The 12,665-nt window shown below is 42.8% G+C and overlaps 1 protein-coding gene across 7 annotated transcripts in view; it reads left to right on the forward strand.

Annotated features, from left to right (window-relative positions):
- The window catches only part of Tln2 (talin 2), a 488,380-nt gene that overhangs the window by 294,507 nt on the left and 181,208 nt on the right, over window positions 1-12,665 (forward strand). For all 7 annotated transcript variants that reach the window (XM_008856023.3, XM_029557653.1, XM_029557654.1 and 4 more), the window contains 2 exons: window positions 2,227-2,369; window positions 3,088-3,215. In XM_008856023.3, coding sequence (XP_008854245.1) covers window positions 2,227-2,369; window positions 3,088-3,215 — 271 coding nt within the window. The remainder of the gene's footprint in view (window positions 1-2,226; window positions 2,370-3,087; window positions 3,216-12,665) is intronic.

The following is a 12,665-nucleotide window of genomic DNA, read 5'->3' on the forward strand; positions in this document are numbered from 1 at the left end:
GGATTTTAAAAAATTATTTTGACCCTCTGTCCCTCTTAATTTCTTAGATCTGGAGGCTTGCTTAGATTGACAATTGTTATAATAGAAATTTCTTCCACAGCGTGATTCCATCAGGCAACAATTAATTCTAGTTCTGGCTATCTTTCAGGGAGGTGTTAATAGCCTCTGATATCCATTGCTTAGATCCATTATTTCCTTAGTGCTTAAAATTGATGAGACCAGTCTGTCATAGAAAAGTTACACAGATATTATACAAAAGTAACAGGCAACCCCAGATGTCCCCAAAGCCCATGCTGTGTGCACCTTGCTGCCCACCCTCCACTGGGAACCTCTTTATTCATTTCCTGGCCTTCATTGCCCTCTAGCCTCCTTGTTCTTGCTGCAGCACTGGGATGACATTATCATTGTCATTAGGTGTATTGGTCTTTGGTGGAGCTGCCATTTCCTCTGAGTCCTTCTCTGTTCTTTTTTCTTTCTGTCTCAGTAGATTTCCAGTTATATATTTTTGTTTCAAGAGCCTTTCATAGACAAATCCCAAGGATTTATTAATGTGTGCACAATACTTTCCCAGGTGGCTGTGGGAGATGTTGTCTGTCAGGCACATTCTACATGCCAGAGTTGCTTAGCATTTAGTGAGGCTCCTCATAAATATTCTCCCATAGTGTGTGTTTGAGAGAGATTCCTGGATGTTAAGGTTCAGATAGCCCCACCCCCTCACCATCAGGGCCTCAGGGACCTCACAAGCCCCTGAGAAAAGGGAACATAGTTGATAAGCACCCTGGTCTTTGAAGTCAAGAGAAGCAGACTTTTCTCCAATGTTTGGCCAACACAGCAGGTTTCCCCTTTGATCTCTAAAAAGGGCAGGTTTTAACAGTCCTGCTCCCCACCCCAACTTTAAATATATATATATATATCTTCTCACCTTCTGTGGGAAGCAGAAGCCTCCCCCATAAAAGACCCCAGCTCATGACCCAGGCAAACATTTTCCCTGCCGGGAAGGGAATCTATCCCATGTGTTCCTTTGCTAATAAACTCTATTCCGCTGGAGTTTTATCTGTGTCCTGGTGCTTTCTCCCGATCAACTGGATTCATCCATTGCCTACTTTGACTATCACTGGAGAGGAGTGGAGGAGAGAGTGCTGTGAGCAGTGTACAGGAGGATGATGGATTTCTGTGCACCAGGATATGGGAACAGGATTGTTAATTAGGATGGAGTCAGATCCAAGCTGGCCCGTGGGGGGCAGGTGTCCCCACTAGTCTTGAGTGTTCCTCTCCACACCACCATGTGACTTTCATTTTCTTTCTGTTTCCCACTTGAAAGCAGGATGATATGTTAAGCTCTGAATCTCTAAACCATTTCACATGGTAAGACTGAAGTCACTGTTCTTGATTCTAACTTGGTGTATCAGTTACTTACTTTGTTGCTGAGATGAAATACCTGACAAGAAGCTATTTAAGGAAGGAAGGGTTGACTCTGACTTACGGTTCAAGGGCATACAGCCCATTATGGCAGAGAAGGAATGGAAGCAGAAGTAGGAGGCCAGCTGGTCACATTGTATCCTCAGCCTAAAAGCAGAGGATCAGCAGGCAGTTGGGCCCGACTATGAAACCTACTTTTTCTCATGAGGTATCACTTTCAAAGACCTCACAACCTTTCTAAAAAGCACAACTAACTGGGGACCAGGCATTTAAACAACATGAATTTGTGGGGGACAGTTCACATTCAAACCACACAAAACACTAACTTCTTTACCCCCTCCACATCTCCATATGATAGCTACTTTGAAGTGATGTAGCTAACTTTAGGAATGGCTGGAATTTGGGTTGGTCATATGTTAGACTGAATCATCTCACAAAGTTCAAAAGCACAGTTCTAATACAAGAAGTAACTGTAACCAGTCCTCAGCATTATAAAAAATCTGCATTCAGGGACCTGCAGAGATGACTCAGCAGTTAAGAGCACTGAGTGCTCTTGCAGAGGACCTGGGTTCAATTCTCAGCACCCACATGGTGGCTAATAACCATCTGTGATTCCAGTTCCAGGGGATCTGACACCTTCTTCTGGCCTCTGCAGGGTTTGCCCAACACACGTGCACTTGCATACGTGTAGGCAACACACTCATACACATAAAAGTAAATAAATTCTAAAAAATCTTAAAGACTGTGCTTCTACATGAAGCTGCTCTGAGTAATGAACACAGCGTTCTCACACGTGTTCCGTTACAGTGAACTGGCTGGATCACAGCCGAACATTCAGAGAGCAAGGGGTCGATGAAAATGAAACACTGCTACTTCGACGGAAGTTCTTTTACTCTGATCAGAATGTGGACTCGAGAGACCCGGTGCAGCTGAATTTGCTTTATGTCCAGGTACAGTACTTACTGAACAGGCCATCAGTGGGTATGGCCTTTAGTGTTAATTTTCAGCTTGTCAGAATCTAGAGTCACTCAGGAACGGAGTCTCAATGAGGGATGATCTAGACCAGGTTGTCCTGTATGTTTTCATTATGTTAAGTGAAGTGGAAAGCCCCTCCTATTGTCGGTGGTAACATTCCCTAGGTAGCAATTCTTGCCCTTCCCCTTCAGTCTTCAGTGTAGTACACCTGCCTGCATGTCTGTCTCCTCGTGTATATTACATCCATCCTTTGGATGGTTGGGATGGTTGTACTTTGTGGAGATTTTCCCTGCTAACTTAATAGTTTAGGCTCATGTGAAGCAAATTCTCTAACTCATCCTGTGTGAATCTGTGCATTTCACAGGATTTTCCTTCCCTCTTCATTTTTCATTATCTCATTTGCCTTTCTGGATTATCACATAGGATAATCTCTTTTGCCTTCCTGGATTATTTGTATTTTTTGATAAGCCGGACATTTGTAATGCTTTACTGATATTGTCTACTTTGAGAAAGCAAAAAGAGAAGAAAAAAGAAAAACCCCACCTTTTTCTTGATTCCTCTGCCATACCGCAGCACTCAGGGTATCCTGTGCGTTCTCGCTCCTCAGACCTTTTGTGCTTGGTCAGGAATGTGTCACCTGGGAGAACCATCTCCCCTTCCAAGCCCCTGACTCTCCCTCCTTTGTGTTTTCAGGCTAGGGATGACATCTTAAACGGCTCCCATCCTGTCTCCTTCGAGAAGGCTTGTGAGTTTGGTGGGTTTCAAGCCCAGATACAATTTGGACCTCACGTGGAACATAAACACAAGCCTGGATTCTTAGAGTAAGTGGCTTTTTGTCCCCCTCCCCCTTTTTTCCTGTTTATTTTTGAGGAAGAACCCTACTTCAGTTGGTTGTGAAAATCTCAGCTTTCACTTAGTTGAATGTGGGACTCAAAACACAGACTGTAGGTAAAGTAAGACACCTAGAATTCAGGGTAGTGACTGAACACAGACTGTTCTGAGTTCCAGCTGATTCTCTCTTCTGCCAGACAGGCTGAAACACCCCTACTCAACCTGGGACTGTGGCATGAGGAACTCCTCACTTCTACCTCATGACACTTCTGCCTATTAGCACACTGCTCCTCATGCTAGAGACTACATGTTCTCACCTTCAACTGGAGGACATGCCAGTCCTAGAACAATAGAATGCACATTTCTTAGAGGATTACATTCTTTGTACATGTGAGCCCAGTCACATTTGTTTATGTGTTGGTGCTCTTGTATGTGGGTGCATGTGGAGGCCAGAGAACAACCTTGGGGTGTCATTCCTTAGGGACTGTCCACCAATTTTAAAACAGGATCTCCCACTGCTCTGAAACTCATCAAGTTGTCTAGGCATCTGGCCAGCAGTATCCGGGGAACTGCCTGTCTCTACTTCTCCAGGACTAGCGTTATGCAAAATATCAGCTAGCTTTTTTAAAAATGTGGGTTCTGGGGATCAAACTCAGGTGCTCATGTTTATAAGGCAAGCACATTATCAAATGCTCTATCTCTGCAGCCTAGTTTTGTATTCTTTATTAGAATCTTAGGCTTTCTTGGTTGCTTTGAAAATACAATGTATATATGGCATTCTGGCCCTGGGCTTATCTCCCATTTGGTCTTTCATTCTCCTTCCTAGAAGGGTGGAGGTGGGCTTTTTGTTTTGTTTTGTTTTTTGTTTTTCCTAGCTCTAGATCTTTAGGTCTGCATAAGAAAGGTGACCCTAAAAACTCATCATGGCCACACAGAGAATGGACCTTCACATTTAGTTTCTAGAAATGCCCAACAGGCAGGCTGCTGCTTTCCTGAGGTTCTCTTGACCCTTTTTTGTCAATCTAGACCTTTCCGAGAGTTTTATGTGTAACTTCCTCTGATGCTATTCTTTATCTCTGCCCATCCCTCTCCCCTTTTCCTTTAAGTTCTCACTTAGTATAAATGGGCTGTTAGAGTGAGGAGGAATAAAGTCTCCTAGCCTCACCTGTGTCCCACTGTCACTTAGAGTACAGCTTGTAGAGGGGTGAAAAATAGGGCCTGATGTGAATTCTGGCCATGGCTATTTCTGGAGGATGCAGCCATCCGAAGATTCTTCATCAGGACATAGCACTGTGGATGGTTGAGGGCAAAGGATAAGGTAAGCCCTTATTTGCTCCTTGACTCTCTTTGGTAGGAAAAAGTTAGAACCAGTCTATTTCCCTGAGAAAGAAGAAAACCTGACTTTACACCCAGTGTCGTACAATGGCAGGACAGTATGTGGTCCAAACTGGGCTGTTAACAGAGAACTTTGGTGTCTTTTGTTTAAGTTAATGTACCCCTGCAGCTTTTGCAATATGATGCTTTATGCTGTAATATACATAAAGTGACTTTCCATCCAACGAAGCCTTGAACAGTTTCCGTTTTATATTCTGTGTTTTCCAGCAAAGTTGTATGGCCAAGTGCTCCTTATACCCCTTTCTCTATGACTGGTCTGGTTTCCTTCTACAGGAGCCTAGGGAAGCATGCCTTTCTGTTCTGTGACATCACACACCTCACTGAAGGCCACATGGGTTTCATGTCCCACATTGAAACCTTATACCTGGTCCCTCAGTTGCTTCTGAGTCCATAAACCTTATGATTATGACCATAGATGCTGACAAACACCAGGAACCAGTGAGACCTTGGAGACCTTTGCTTGTATCTAGAGTAGCTGATAATGACTAGGAGAAAGTGGAGGGCAGGATGATGAACCCAGGACCCTATAAGTGAACTCTTTCCCGTGTTTTAGGTTTTCATATCTGCAACTATACATGGCCCTGGTGGGAGAGAGATCTAACCAGAAGTGTGGGTGGAGAGCCAAAGTGATGGTAATGCCATCCTTATCATCATGTGTGGGCCAACTAATTCTCAGGCTCTTTATAAATGGAAAAGGGTGAACTACATGTGAAACAAAGCAGAGAGAGGGGGAATTGTTCAGTCACTTGAAGACTTTTCTGCAAATGGGGCTAGGAAGATGGCTTAGTTGATAAAGTGCTTACCACACAAAGCATGATCACTTGAGTTTGATCCCCAACACCTACTATGTAAATAACTAGGTTCAATGGTGTTATGCATCTATAATCCCATACTGTGGAGGTGGAGACAGGAGGACTCTGGAGGTCACTGGCCAGCCAAATCAGTGAGCTACAGGTTAAGTGAGAGACCCTATCTCATAAATAAGGTAGATGGCAATAGAGGAAGACTCTCAACATGACGTCTGGCCTCCAGATGCATGCACACAGAGTTTTCTGCAAATAACTTCTGCTTCTCACACTGGGCTTCTACCATTTTTAATGACATTTCTAACATCAGGACAGAGTTGTTCTGTTACTGTTTGCCTTGCCTCCAGCAAAGTAAGGAAGGAGTATGCGCTCTCTCTCCTTTGGTCTCCTTGGTGTCATCTCTTGTGCCGTCCAGATCGTGGTGGGCATCCTTTCACTGCTGACCACTTGTACAGAATCACAGACTAACTGGAGATCACTGGCATTGGTGTGACAATGTCACTGCAGTTTATAGTCCTGTCCGTATGCTACTCACTCACTCCAATCAAAATGGGGGTGGGGGGTGTAATCTAACAGCCAAAGTAAAGCAATTGTATTGCATCATACTTTTCTTTCCAAGGATCCTTAAATGAAGCTTGGGCCTCTAAGATGGTACATGTCCCTTTACTCATATTCCAAATTAAAATAAGCTTGTTATGCCTGGTGGCAATTATTTTTCCTTGTGAATTTGATTTACTTTTTAATTAGACTAAATCTAGTCTAGGTAATGAAGCTTTTTCATTTAATGTAGATGCTTAATTGTGTATGTTCTTGCTCTGCCTGTATAGGTGAAACTTGCTTGAGGAGGTAAGTCATCTCTTAATTAAAACAAACCAGCATCAGGGCTACACTTCTGGCTCCTATGTTTGATACTGGATGCTGTTTTTGCCTTGACTATCCCTGGTAACTGGTGGGAATTCATTTTGAAACATATATACAGACATACAGATTGCATCTAGTATTGATTCAAAAAGATTCAAAAAGACAAAAATATATAGTGTTTGTCTAGCATTTTTGTTCAGTGTCCACTGTGGACACTGAAGGTGGGAAATTCCTATGAGACTCACTTCCAGCTCTTTGCAAGTGCCTCAGTGATTTCTGGACTCAGTGTTATTTTATTGAAGACACTTATTTAGAAACTCAAAAGTTAGTGCTGGGCAGGGAGGTACATGCCTAGAATCCCAGTGAAGGAGAATCCCTGCAAGTTCAAGGTCAGCTTGCTTTACCTAGTGTGAGGCAAATCTAAACTATATAGTGAGACTCAGTCTCAAAAAAGCAAAAAGCAGAGACAGAAGTCTTTCATGGGGTCTGGAGAGATGGCTCAGCAGTTAAGAGCACTGGCTGCTCTTGCAGAGGACTGGGTTCCGTTCCCAGCACCCACATGGTAGCTAACAACCTTGGTAACTCCAGTTCCAGGGGATCCTACCACCTCTTCCTGCCTCTGTGGGCATTGCATGAAACAGGTATACTTACATACATGAAAGAAAAACACTCATTACACATAAAATAAAACTTTAAAACTTTTTTTTTTTAAGTTCTTCGTGGCTTTCATGAGTTTAAGAATTACTTAATGTGCTCTATAGATGGGGAATTAGGTTTTAGAGAGAGGCAGAGGCAAGGCCCAGAACCGTCAAGTGCTGGATGACAGAGCAGCATAGGTTTCCCAAATTGAGTGTGATATGCTTTATCTACATGACAGATTTCCTTTGTAACCTATAGAGAATCCCAGGGAAGGACATTCTATCAGAGTGTGAAGTAACTACCACACGTGATCTAAGAATCAGGGATTTGCTTTTTTGCTTGTGTGTGTTAAAAAAAAAGGTTATAAAAAAACATGCTATACACTTTCTTTAACACAATGAGGACTTGTATACATATAGTGCTGCACCAGGTATAGGGAAGACACCTGGGAGACAGCACCTCCTGATTCTCTGCTGATTTATTAAGCCCACTGTATATGTGGCAAGGAAGCATTACACATGATTGTGATAGCCTAAACTTGGCTCCAATTCCAGCAAAGTCTAGCCTTCTAAGTATACTTTAAAGATTTTTTAAAAATGGCTCAGTGGTTAAGAGCACTGACTGCTCTTGCAGAGGACCTGGGCTCGATTCCCAGCACCCACATGGTGGCTACGAACCGTCCTTACTCCAGTTCCAGGGGACTCCAAAGCCCTCTTCTGACCTCTGTGGCATTGCACAACACAGGTGCACTCACATAAATGCAGGCAATATACTCATATACCTAAAAAAAAAATTAAAAAATAATAACTTATTTGTTTTATGTACATGAGTGTTCATGCATGTATGTAAGTGTAACATGCAAACCTGCAAAAGCTAAAAGAGGGCATCTGATTTCCTGGAACTGGAGGTAAGGATGGTTGACAGTTGTTAGCCGCCATGTGGGTTTTGGAAATGGAAGTCAGTTTCTCTGCAAGAGCAGCCAGTGCTCTTAACTGCTGAGCCATCTCTCCAACCTTAAAGATTTGTTTTTACATTATTTGGTGTGTGTGTGTGTGTGTATTCTCGTGTGGGCACACATGTACATGAGTGCTCATAAAGGCTAGAAGAGGGCATTGGATCCCTTGGAACTGGGGTTACAGGAGTTTGTGAGCCACTTGATGTGGGTGCTGGGTTTTGAACTCCAGTCCTCATGATACAGCAGTAAGCACTGGCACTCTTAACTGCTAAGTCATCTCTCCAGCCCCTTAAGTTTGCTTTAAATGTAGGGTGGTCCACTTAGGATACTGTGTATTGCAATGCAGGCTTGGTACTGCTCTGGTTTGTTTATAGAAGGGAGAAAAGTGAAGTACAGGAAATAATGCAGCTAGCTCAGAGAGACTGACAGAATAGAATGTAAATCTAAGAAGAATTAACTCCTAAATCATCAGCGACACAAAACATTGTAATAATAATGAATCATTTCTACTCATAAAAGAAGAGTGAAAAATGTAGAAAAAGTGTTAAGTAAAAACCTTCCGTGGCCTTTTGTATTGTTGAAGATGAAAGTTACTGATAAACTTGAGACATGAGGTCATATATGTGTAATTTAACTGAAGGTAACCCTAGGAGATGAGTATAAGGTGTTCACTACACGTCTTTCAATACTTTAGTGTGTTTGAAGATGTTATTAAATTATTGGTGGAAAAAATTGAAGCTTGCCTGGGAGACTAGAAATGAGAAAAACCAGGCTTTAGAAATTCTTCAGTAAGATTTAGTTACTGGTCAAAGCAACCAAATAAAAAGAAATAGACTATAACTTATAAACCAGTTGAGGGACATTCTAGTTTCCTTTCTGTTGCTGAGATTAAACTCTCAAAAGCAATTTAGGGGAAGAAAGACTGTGTTTCATCTTACAGATGAGGGAAGATGAGGGAAGTCAGGGCAGGAACTCAAACTTGGAGGCAGGAGCTGTGGCAGAATGCTATTTGCTGGCTTGCTCACAGGCTCAGGCTTAGCTAGTTTTCTTAGACAGTTCAAGACCACCTGCCCAAGGAATGGTGCTGCCCATAGTGGGCTGGGCCCTCCTACATCAGTTAACAATCAAGACTAACCTCCCACAGACATGCCCACAGGCCAGTCTGATCTGAGCAGTCCCCAGTTAAGATACTTTTCTCACAGGACTCTAGGCTGTGTCAAGTTGGCAATTTAAACTAACTAGGACAGTGGCTAAGAGGGGAAGTATACAAACAGCTTCACTACTACAGTGAGTGCATGGAGGGTTATAGAAACAGCCATTAAAAAAGCATTGTAGCTAGAATTTACAAAATGTGATGTAGTAGATACTTTAATACTGTCCTAGTTTGGTTTCTTTTGCTCTGATGAACAATGTGACCAACAGCAACTTGGGGAGGAAATATTTTAACTTCTAGGTAACATTCCATTGTTGAGGGAAGTCAGGGCAGGAACTGAATGCAAGAACTGAAGCGCAGTCCAGGGAAGAACTCTGCTTACTAGCTTGCTGCCCTAGCTTGCTCGACTACCTTTGTTATAAAGCCCAGGCTCACCTCCCTAGGGATGGCACCACCCACAGTGGGCTGGGGCCTCCTCCATCAATTAATAATTAAGCAAATGCCCTACAGACTTGCCCACAGGCCAATCCAATGGAAATAATTCCAGGTGACTCTAGGTTGTGTTAAGTTGACAATAAAAACTAATATAAACATATATGCGATAACACACCAAATATAAATAAACCAAAATCAGCAGTTAAGAAATAGACATTCTCATATTGTATAGAATTTTAGTAAATCTGCCTTACTATTTCTAAAAGACATACTTTAAAATGTAAGGATGGAAAATTTTATAATAACTATATGTCCAGTGATGCACCAAGAAACAACTACTTAAAGCGGGGCAAGTCATATTTAATGTCACACAAAATGGACTTTAACACAAAGTACAAGTAAAGACAAAAGACAATTCGGCATGATAGCACATGCCTTTAATCCCAGCACTTTGGAGGCAGAGACAGGCAGATCTCTGAGTTTGAGGCCAGCTGGGGCTACAGGGAGACCCTGCCTCAAAAAACCAACAAAACAACAACAACAACAACAAAAAGACACCCCCCCCACTTAAATAAACATGAAAATATATCCAACTTAGTAAGTAACCCATGGGCTGGAGATGTAGCTCAGTTGGAAGAATACCTGTTTAGCATGTACAAAGGCCTGGGTTTTATCGCCATGTATACCAGGCATGAAGATACACACTTCTAATTGGGCAGGGGTGGAAGCAGGAGAATCAGGAGTTAAAGGCCATCCTCAGTTACATAGTAGTTTTGAGGCTACCTTGTCTCAAAACAATATAAATAGTCTTGAAATGGAAAGGAAAGACAACAGGATATCTCCTTTCATGCCCCTCCTCAGATGGGCATAGATTTGAATGTATTAAAATACCAGTGTTCTTCTAAGAGGAAACTAAGCATCCCAGAATATGCTTCTTCATGTTTAAAACTATACCCACTAAGAGAAACTGTCTGCATTATTACTTATAGATAGAAAAAAGTATGAGAACATATTGAAATATTCATGGAAACTAACTTTAAGAAGTAGCTACTATTAGAGAGCTAGAGGAGGAGCTGGGCATGGTAGTTCATGCCTATAGTTCCAGCACTCACAAGGTGGAGGCTGGAAGATCAGACATTCAAGGTAATCCTGGCCCGTGTCAAGATTGAGGACTGCTTGGGCTATGTAAGACCTTGTCTCAGAAAGAAGAGAGAGTTAATGAACATCGAATTCCATCTAAATCCTTAACTCATTTAATATGATGAGCATAGCCCTCATAGAGCAAATATGGGGCTTGGAGAGATGGCTTAGTGGGAAAGAAAGCTTGCCGCACAAGCCTGAGGACTTGAGTTCAAATCTCCAGCAACCATGTAAAAAGTTGGGTGTGGTCTGTAATGGGGGAGGAGACAAGAGGATAGCTGGGGTCTATTGGCTGCCAGCCTACCTCCAGGTTTATTGAGAGACCCCATATTATCAAAGGAATAAGGCAAAGAGTGATAGAGCAGGACACCTGATGCCCTCTTCTGGCCGCCATGCATACAAACACTCAAGTACACACACACACACACAAATAGAGCAAATGTGGTGCTTCTTGGTGGTAGGGATATAAATTATGAGGTATAAACTTTTCTATAATTTAAACTGTTTCACAATTAACCTCTATCTTCAAAATATAGTTGCAGTATTCTGCCCTGGAGATGGGAGCCTATATATTCTACTTGTTGAGGTTGGATATAGAGCAGGTGGCAAAGGTGAAAATACTAGGTATTCAGGCAAGGCCAGAAGGTTCTATACCTCTGTATGAAGACAGTGTTCAGTGGTTGAGGGCAGGCAGGCAGGTTAACTAGCAGAAGAAGTGTCTCTTATTTATGCTTACTGGAGCTCCCTTTCCCTGTGTGGCTATTCTAGGCAAGTATTTACTGAGAAAACAGAGCAACCCAGGACATGAATCTGTTCTGAAAGAATTCAGAGTGGACTTGGAAAATTTCCCCCACAAACTCAAGATAATTCTACTGTCAACAAGCAAAACTCTTGGCACAGTAGGATGTCTTGAATCTGTTTTTCAGCTGGCTTCAGTTCAAACATGTCTTTCCCCCTTCAGCATTGGTTTTATGTGTGCTTTTGTGGAATCATTTGGCTAGAATCTCTGTTTTCAAACTACCCATGGAGGAAGCCTGAAACCTGGGCTTTTCATCAGCTGTGTCTTGCCCCCCTGTAATTCACCATTGCCGTCCCACTAAATTAAAAGTGAAATACAATGAAAGGTACTTTTCTACACTTTTCTTGTCATTTGTACCTGTTCTGTGGCTCTCACAGCCTAGAGCTCTCCTGCCAGACTAGGGATATGATGACCAGTCAGCACTGCCTTTAGTGTCAGCTCCTCGTTCTGCCTCTTAAAGGCCCTGCCCTTAAGTCTAATGACTTCCAAACTCAGGACATTTCAGACAAGCAAGTTCTGTATTTATCCTGCCTAGAGCTGGCTCTGGGCTCTGAAGGGTATTCAGATTAGTTTCAGGTCATAGAACAACTGAGGTCAGCATAGATTGGGTCTTCAGACCCAATTCCCAGACTTCTCCCATACTGCTGTGGTTGAATGAATACCCCCCCCCCAATTCTGGTGTTGCCCTTGTGTTCTACTTTCCTTCTTTAGTTTTGTGATAAAAACACTCTATCCAAAAATAACTTGGGGAGGAAGGGTTTATTTGGCTAAAATGTCCTGATCACACTTCATCCTTGAGGGAAGCCAGGGTAGAAACTCTGGGTAGGAACCTAGAGGAAGGAACTGAAGCACAGACCATAGTGGAACATTGCTTCTTTTGGTCTGTGCCTAGACTTTCTTTTAGAACCCAGTACCATCTGCCCAGGGGTGGCACACCAACAGTGGGCTGGGCCCTTCCACATCAACGAGCAATTGAGAAAATGCTTCACAGACCTGGACCCAGGCCAGTCTGATGGAGAAGTGCCTCAATTGAGGTTCCTTCTTCCCAGGCGTGTCAAATTGACAACTGCAGCTTTTCAGCACACCTTGGGATAGACTTAATAAGAGTGATCTTCCAGAGGTCATGGGACCACGAAGAACTCATAGATGGGGCCTCATGGATTCCATCAAGGCCCTTATAAAGGTGCCTAGGCAGTATTCAGCTAGCTTGCTCATCTCCTCTGGAGGATGCAGCCCTTTGCAGATGACTGAACCTGA

Source organism: Nannospalax galili, unplaced genomic scaffold (genome assembly GCF_000622305.1).
Source record: "Nannospalax galili isolate Female #2095 unplaced genomic scaffold, S.galili_v1.0 scaffold288, whole genome shotgun sequence".
In the NCBI taxonomy this organism is placed as follows: domain Eukaryota; kingdom Metazoa; phylum Chordata; class Mammalia; order Rodentia; family Spalacidae; genus Nannospalax; species Nannospalax galili.